At 43.2% G+C, this 9,054-nt stretch overlaps 1 protein-coding gene across 1 annotated transcript; it reads left to right on the plus strand.

Annotated features, from left to right (window-relative positions):
* The first annotated feature begins 6,872 nt into the window (after window positions 1–6,872).
* On the plus strand, window positions 6,873–8,829 carry LOC115628198. Its single transcript, XM_030524193.1, has 2 exons — window positions 6,873–7,607; window positions 7,659–8,829. The coding sequence occupies exons 1-2, from the start codon at window positions 6,880–6,882 to the stop codon at window positions 8,776–8,778; spliced, it is 1,848 nt and encodes a 615-aa protein (XP_030380053.1). The 5' UTR covers window positions 6,873–6,879; the 3' UTR covers window positions 8,779–8,829.
* The last annotated feature ends 225 nt before the right edge of the window (window positions 8,830–9,054 follow it).

Below are 9,054 nucleotides of genomic sequence, written 5' to 3' on the forward strand. Positions count from 1 at the left end.
TTTCAGCAATGGCAACAACAACTTCAACATCAGCAGCAACAGCAATTCCTCCTGTGGCTACAACAGCAGCAACAGGAACAAAACAGCAAAACAAGCAAGTCAGCCAACGCTTAGAAAGACTTGAAAATATGCTATTCGAAATGGCCAGCAAAATTAAGCAATGGACTGGGGATAGTTCAATTCTCCAAGCCCAGAATCATCAAAATGAATTCACTAACGATTCTAATCTGGAATGTCAACGGCATTTCAGAAAAAGCCAAAGAAGTTTCTCCTTCTCATTCTCCTTCTAACGGAGATCAGGCTCAACCGTGGGCAAATAATCAAAATATACGGATATGCCTTCTATCCTGCGTACAAGCCATCGCGCAATAATCACAGCGGCGGGGGAGCAGCTGTATTGGTGAGGCGCTCTCTTCGCCATTTCCCTCAAAAAGTCATTGAAACGCGCACTATCCAAATGTCAACAATTAAGGTTGGTACATATATAGGAGACCTGGTATGCAGCGCCATCTACTGCCCCCCAAGAAACAGAATTGAGGAAAGACACTTTATTGACGTACTCCGTGCCTGCGGCCAAAGGTACATAGTTGGTGGTGACTCGAATGCGCGACACTTGGCTAAAATTCTTTTTACAGGATCCCCAACACGATATCCATATGTGCTTAATCATACGCCTACATGTATTTACTTCGCAGTTTATCATGGAATACCGGATTCTCAAACCGGTATAAGTCAGAGTTGGGATCTAGACTCCGACCATCTGGCCCTTATCGTTACCATTGCAACAGATGGGGTGAACACCAGTCCAAGTCCTCGACTCATCACCAAGCGCACTGACTTAATTGCGTTTAAGCAACATCTAGAGAGATCTATTCATTTAAACACAGTCCTGAACTCTGGTGAAGATATTAATATGACAGTAGATATATTAACAGATAATATACATAGGGCTGCTGCTGCTTCAACGCCTCCGAAGAAGGGCAATTCGATCTCAAGACCCCTGGGACCGAATTCTGTGGAACCGGGCAGCAAAAAATCTGCGAAACCTGTTAAGGAAACTCAGAAGCGATTTCTTCGAGCAAAAACTGGTTTCCATGGACTACACCATTGATGCCAACTACTCCCTGTGGAAATGCACTAAGTCGCTCAAAAGACAACCTTTTAGGCAGGTTCCTGTTCGCTGTCCTGGAGGTGCCCTTGCATGCATTCGCACACCATTTGGAGACCCGTTTCACACCTTATGACTTTGCTACGATGGAGCAGGTCAGTGAGACCCATGACAGCCTACAGACAGCCCTGCAGATGTCCCTTCCCATTAAGCCAATCCGCATTGAAGAGATATCCGAGGTAATCAAGAACTTACCAAAAAATAAAGCGCCTGGTATCGACAGGGTTTGTCATGCCACACTAAAGGCGCTGCCAACTAGGGCGCTTCTTTACGTAGGGTTAATTTTTAACGCTATACTTAGAGTCCAAGCCTTCCCGCAGCAGTGGAAGATGGCAGCAATTCTTATGATCCATAAGCCAGGCAAACCAGAAACCGATCCAGAGTCTTATCGTCCAATAAGTCTCCTGCCTTCCTTATCTAAGGTATATGAGAGGCTTGTTGCCAATCGGATTGGTGAAATCCTAAGGAACTGCGAAATCTTACCGGACCATCAGTTTGGCTTCCGAGTGGGACATGTAACCGTGGAACAGGTTCACAGATTAGCACTGCACAACCTGTAGGCCTTTGACAAGCTTGAGTACTGCAATGCAGTATTTATTGATATGCAGCAAGCGTTGGATAGGGTCTGGCACGACGGTCTTCTGTGCAAGATTAAGAAACTTCTACCCGCGCCCTATTAAGATCATACTTGGATGGAAGGCAGTTTAAGGTCTGTGTCAGGGGCACCTACTCAGCCCCCTGCCAGATGAGGGCTGGTGTTCCGCAAAGCAGCGTGCTTGGCCCACTGCTCTACTCGCTATATAGTATACTGCTGATTTACCTAGACCCAATGAAGAACATATGGAGGACCCCTCGAAGGCTTTAATTGCAACATATGCGGACGACATTGCGGTTCTTTATAACTCGAAAAATCACCGAGAAGCAGCAGATGGACTACAGAGCTATCTCAATACACTGGCAGCTTGGTGCACTAGATGGAATTTAAAGGTCAATCCCATGAAAACCTCTAACCCCTGCTTCACGCTGAAAATGCTAATTTCCTGCACGCCTCCTATTCAGCTTGAGGGAGTAACCCTAAAACAGCCAGCGCAAGCTAAATACCTTGGCATTACCCTTACTTTTCGGCCACATCTGAGTGCTACGGTAAAAAAATGTGGCCAAAAAATGCAACAGTTGCGATGGCTAATAAATAGAAGGAGCACTATACCACTTAGAGCAAAAAGAGCTGTCTATGCCCACTGCATAGCTCCGATATGGCTCTACGGTATTCAAATTTGGGGGATCGCCGCAAAATCTAATTATAAGCGCATCCAGGTCCTGCAAAACCGTGCATTGCGGCAAATTACCAACTGCCCCTAGTACGTGCGCGGCTCGACCCTTCACCGAGACCTAAATCTGTTCACCATGGAGGAGCAGATTGGAACGCATACAAGTAGATACAGTGACAGGCTTCTGACGCATCGCAGTTTGCTTGCAAGAGGACTCCTTCCTGCCAGACCTTTGCGAAGACTGAAACGATTAAGATTTTTTTAAACATTTGGATAAGCATAAGCCACCACTAACTTATTAATCCTCGCGCAGAAGTGCTCGAGGTTGGGCTATTTTATAATTGTAAAAATGTATTGTTAAGGTGTTATCTGAATGCACGGCTTCAATGCTTTGATTAAACAGAAAAAAATAAACATAAATACGAATGGTGCATGAATATGGCTTGTCAGTCCAATTTCTTGTGCTTAATATACACCTTCATGCGCTCTGGATGGTCGATTCATGTAATCTGCAGGTACACTGAACTGCCGGCTCTGTTTATGCCGCGTCGCAACATTCTCCCCCCCAAATTGCGGAATCTTTCGCAATTACGTAATCTCTGTTGGCTATGCATGGATCATATAAAGACATTGTTTGTCAATTGCATTTGATTCTTAGAAACAAAACATGCATGTCAACATTTGTATTCTGTGAGACTGCCTCGAATATTTCGTTTAATGCATTTGTTGACGCCGAAAGCTGATATAAGTTAAAGTTACATTAATTCCTCATGGCCGGGAGAATATTTATGTAAATACCTTGTTATAATTAGTAGTATTGTAAACAGAATTGAATTACTCAACCGATATTTCGTGGTTTATGTAAATAGCTGAATGATAAGAAACCCACAAATGTAATTGAAATGTAGCAGATATCGAATGAATTTGAGGTATCGATTGTGTGCATAAAAAAGACACACGCCCACACCTAGGCTAAGCACCATCATTATAATAAAATTCGTTTTCCGACTTAGTCGAATCAGCAGCCATTCGGCTTTTTATTGCGAGATTTTTCGATCCGCACCTGATTCAGAAGTTGCGGAATCATTTGGCGCCCGAGCAGGGACTTCTTGGACAAAGTTCTAACCCGATTGGAGCTCATTGTTGGAGCTCTAACATATTTGGACATATATCAGCCTGGAGATTGGATGCTGGTGCACATTGGAGTGCAGCTTCAACTCTAACATTCGACTGTGAGTAGTTTTCTGCATGGTGCTCCTAGTATTTTTGCACGGCATATACATATTCTCAGTTTGATGTGTTGACTATTCAAATATTGTAAGTAAAATATAATTGAAATATTTACGCGGCATACAGTGGTACATTGGTGAGACACGTGTTGTGAAAAATTCGCGAAGTTAATTCATATACATATGCTGTACATACATACATATATATGAATGTATACGTAAATGCAAGCGGCAACTACTTACCGTTTAACCTTGAATTGATCTTGAGTGCACATGTACTGAGAGCATCAAAAGTAAGGCAACGAAATTCTTGCTGTTCTTCTTGAGAAACAGTTAGAACAGCTGAAGCTGTTGCTGCTCTCAAACATTGTTGTTGTTGTTGGCGTAGATAGGAGTTGTTGCGGTATAATTAAACGCACATAAATACATACCTACACGAACATTAAATTTGGTCATATATTCGTCTGTAGGCTCGTACAGTTGGTACAGTGGGACTAATTCGCTGTTTGTTTGTATAAAAAAGTCAAAATTTCTAGTGGCTCCTATTAATCTGGTTAAGATTATAATAATATTAATATTAATTAATATTATTATTGAGGGGTAATTGAATAAAAATAAAATGGCTCCAAAAAGAAACATGAAAGACATGGAGTTTTATTCTTCGCGCGAAAGTTTAATGAATTCTCTTAATCGTAATAAAGATTATGTTATAAACAATTGCCAGTCAATGACTGCAGCAGAGCTAGAGGCGCGCTTGAGCTTAGTTGAATCAATTTTCACGCAATTATGTGACATCCAGAGCCAAGTTGAGACAAAAATTGAAGATGCCAGCCAATACGAAACACGTCAAGTTATAGAAGATATGTATTGTGATATAAAGGCGAAGATTTGAAGCTACTTGACACAAAGGGGGCGTCATTCAGTAATCGGAACAGATCCAGCGGCCAATTCAACATTGCTAAATGGTGCTGCAGTTTCCCGAGTAGGTAAATTGCCAATGTTGAAGCTGCCAGAATTCTCTGGCAAATATACAGAGTGGACTAGTTGGTACAACGCATTCACTACCTTGATTGAGGCAGACCATGACATTGATGAGCTGTCAAAGTTTATTCATTTGAAGTCATGTCTAAGCGCTGTCCCATTGAGAACTATAGAGTGCTTGGAATTATCTGCAGTCAACTATAGGAAGGCCTTACAGTTACTTAGGGATCGTTTTGAAAATAAAGCTATTATCGTACAATCGCATGTGAGTGAGCTATTCAATATTCGTCGACTTAAGAATGCAGACGCAGAGTCACTTGGCAGTTTGGTAGATGCAGTGAATTCGCAACTTGTAGCCCTTCGATCTCTAGGCAATGAAGGGGAAATTCTTGAGGCCCTCGTGTTCCATTTGGTTCGTAGCAAGTTGGACGATGAAACACTAGAGAAGTGGGAGAGCGAATATGATTGCGCCAAGCTACCTTCTTGGCAGCTGCTAGCACAATTCTTATGCAATAGAGGAATTAATCTAGCCGGGCGAGAAGTCAGAAAGGCAGTCATTGCCAAATCAAATGCTAAGGGTGACAGCAAAAGGGCCAGTCTAACTGCTGCATTGGGAAATACTGCAACTAACTTTTGTTATAGTTGTTCGAGTTCACATCACTTGAAGATGTGCCCAAAGTTTAAGTCATTGTCACCGTTGCAAAGATATTACGAAGTTAAAAAATTTGGAATATGTCTTGTCTGTTTTAGTAAGCGTCATCAAACAAAGGATTGCAGCGCGCAGCGTTGTTCGGCTTGTAACAAGCCACATCATGAGTTGCTTCATAGATCAGCAATGGAAGTGGAAAGTTCAAGCAATTGTCCTGTCAGTAGGCAAGATAATCCTAGCTCACTGCATAGTGCGATACTGACAAGTCGGACAACAAGCTTTTTGGCAACGGCGGTAGTTCTTGTGCAGAATTCTAACGGTAAATATTCGCAAAGCAGATGCGTACTAGATTCAGGTAGTCAGTTGAATTTCATAACCACCAGTTTGGCATCACAGTTGAAACTCAATATAAAGGATGTTCAATACTCGCTAAATGGAATAGGAAATGCCAAGTCGAGAATTTTAGGTGAAGTTCAGACTACCATCAAGTCCAGGGCAACAAATTTCGTAGCTACAGACAAGTTCAGTGTATTGCAGGAAATAACGCGATACAATCCGGCAACAAGCGCGTCAGCAGAAGGCTTTTTCGTGCCATCAAAAGTAAAGCTGGCAGATCCCTTCTTCGATTCAGCTAATGAAATATCTATGCTGCTCGGAGTTAATTTGTTCTTTAAGCTTATCGTAGCAGGCCAAATTAAAATGGGCATCAATAAGCCATTACTTCAAAAATCTCTTTTAGGTTGGATTGTTGTAGGTGAATGTATAACAAGTGAAAGGAATGCCTTAATTGTTAGTCGAGTACCAAGTTCCGACCAAGAGGATACAAGAAAACTGCACAAGTTGGTGCAAAGATTTTGGCAGTGTGAAGAGATTTCACAGCCAGAAAACAGGTATACAGAGGCTGAGCAGACGTGCGAAACGCAGTTTGTCTCATCTGTGAGAAGGACAGCTGCTAATAGGTTCGTGGTACGTCTGCCATTTAAAGTACCCAAAGAGGAATTAGGAGAGTCTTATAGTATTGCTCTCACCAGGTTTTTGAACCTTGAAAGAAAACTCATTCGTAATCCAGAACTCAAAAGGAGTTACACAGAATTCATAGAAGAATATCGGATGCTGGATCATTTAGAGGAGGTAGGGTCTGAACAGGTACAGAATGTTAGATACGTGATGCCTCACCACCCAGTAATTCGACCAGAAAGCTCAACGACTAAATTAAGAGTCGTATTTGATGCTTCATGCAAGGCGAGCAATGGGCTCTCATTGAACGATATCATGTTAGTAGGCCCTACCTTGCAGCCGGAATTATTCGATATACTCACTCGTTTCCGGTTCTACAAGTATGCGCTTACAGCTGACATCTCAAAGATGTATAGACAAATCTTAGTAGAATCTGGTGACTGTAATTATCAGTGAATTTTGTGGCGACAAGAGCGTACTGAAGCTGTAAAGACACTGCGGCTGAAAACTGTAACATACGGTACAAATTCAGCACCATTCCTGGCAGTTCGCTGCTTATATTATTTAGCTGAGCAGGCTGGTCATCAATATCCTTTAGCTAGTGAAGCAGTGAAGCGCAACTTTTACATGGACGATATGCTCTGCGGAGCTGACTCCATTAATGAGCTAAAAGAGTTAAAACAGCAAGTGACAGAGTTGTTAAAGTTAGGGCGATTTGAACTTCATAAATGGCGCTCTAATTTCAAATTTGCCTCTCATGATGAGAGCACCGAGCCGTTGGAACTTAAAGTTACCGACGCTGCAAAAACGCTTGGGATACGTTGGGCGTCGACTAGTGACAAGTTCCAATTCGGTTACGGTGCGCAGTGCTCGGACGTGGTCACTAAGCGCGTAGTATTATCGGAGCTAGCGCAATTATTTGACCCGCTTGGGTTTTTGAGCCCCATTATTATATTAGGTAAAGTTTTCATGCAAGAGTTATGGCTATTGAAGCAGGGTTGGGACGAGGATTTGCCACCCAGTCATGCCATACAGTGGAAAAAATATCGTAGCGAGTTAAAACTCATACACGAATGTTCGTTGCCTCGAGCTGTCATCCCAAATTCACGGGAAATAGACACGGTTGAGTTTTATGAATTTTCGGATGCGTCCTGCCGTGCCTTTGGGGCAGCCATATACGCTCGGGTTATAGACAAGCTAGAAACCATATCTGTCAATTTGGTGGCGGCAAAATCCAAGGTAGCACCAGTTCGTGTCACATCGCTACCTCGTTTAGAACTTGAGGGCGCCAGACTTTTGGTCCAGCTGATGGCCAAGGTTAAGAAGTGTGTTCCTAGATATGTTTCTAGCGTCAGGTATTTCACAGACTCTACCATCGTGCTTAATTGGATTGCCTCTCATTCTAGCCGATGGACCACCTTTGTTGCAAATAGGGTCGCTTTAATCCACGAATTATCTAGTATAGATGAATGGTTTAAGATAGAATCGAAACTTAACCCAGCAGACATAGTGTCTCGTGGTCTGCATACGAGCGAATTGAGAAACTCGTCGCTGTGGTGGAAAGGTCCTAAATTCTTGCAGCAGCCAGAAGATCAGTGGCCCGCGGTGCATTGGAATCGCTCTGATTCACTTCCCGAGCAACGTAATTCTAAATTCACATTAGTAGCCAGTCCCCAAAGGCTTGTGGAGGATATCGTTAGCAAATGTAAATATGCAAGGGATTTGTTTAAGTTGACTCGCGTGTTTGGCTATATTTGTCGCTGGCGTCGGGTTATATCAAAAATTGAATTAGCTAAATCCAAGCCGCTGACAGCCTTTGAAGTAAAGGGTGGATTAAACTACATAATATTTAATTTGCAAAGTTTGAGTTTTCACGAAGAGATCGTAAAATTGCACGATGGCAAGCTTATTCGATCCGCGAAAATACAAGCGCTCAATCCGTTCCTAGACGTAATTGACGGGATAGAAATTATTCGGGTAGGTGGCAGGTTGTCTCAAGCTAATGTACCATTTGACACAAAGCACCCAATTTTATTGCCGAATAATCATATTGTTATAACCGCTTTATTTGAGTACACACATCGAACTAATATGCATGCCGGAGCGCATGCATTATGCGCTTTTGTGCGACAAAGGTACTGGATCATTAATGCTCGAAAGCTAGCTCGCAAGACAGTGCGGAGTTGCTTGGCATGCTTTCGCCAGCGCCCAGTAGCGGCAAACCAGATTATGGGCTCGCTGCCAGCGAGCAGAGTACAAACGGGTGTGAATCCGTTTCAACGAGCAGGATTGGATTTCGCCGGCCCGTTTTGGATGCATTTCCACCAGAGAGGACGACGTCCAACCAAGATGTATATGTGTGTCTTTGTATGCTTCCTGACAAAGGCTTGTCATCTGGAGCTCGTGTCGGACCTTAGCACAAATGCATTTATTGCCGCCCTCAAATTTTTTTTGCGCGCCGTGGACTCAGCGCAGAGCTATTTTGCGACAACGCCACAAATTTTGTTGGCGCAGCTCGTGAAGTAAAAGAGCTGACTGATCGTATGTGGAACGAAACTGGCAAACGTCGAATCGTAAACCAATGCAGCAGCCTCGGGGTTCAATTTCATTTTATACCCCCTCGCTCGCCCCATTTTGGAGGGCTTTGGGAAAGCGCTGTGAAGGTGGCTAAGCAGCTGTTGGTGCGGTGCTTTAATGGAACGGCGCTCGACTATGAGGAACTCGCCACGGCCATTGCACAAGCTGAAGCCGTTATGAATTCGCGGCCACTCTGTCCATTGTCTTCAGACCCAAATGACTTGG

The sequence above is a fragment of the Scaptodrosophila lebanonensis genome, unplaced genomic scaffold (genome assembly GCF_003285725.1).
Source record: "Scaptodrosophila lebanonensis strain 11010-0011.00,11010-0021.00 unplaced genomic scaffold, SlebRS2 tig00000112-arrow-arrow-pilon, whole genome shotgun sequence".
Taxonomy (NCBI): Eukaryota; Metazoa; Arthropoda; class Insecta; order Diptera; family Drosophilidae; genus Scaptodrosophila; species Scaptodrosophila lebanonensis.

What these genes read in the sequence shown, in the direction of transcription:
- LOC115628198 (XM_030524193.1), top strand. Translation starts at nt 6,880, where the DNA reads ATGGACGATATGCTCTGCGGAGCTGACTCCATTAATGAGCTAAAAGAG. An exon ending in AGATATGTTTCTAGCGTCAG is followed by an intron (nt 7,608 to 7,658) that starts GTATTTCACAGA and finishes CTCTCATTCTAG; the next exon opens with CCGATGGACCACCTTTGTTG.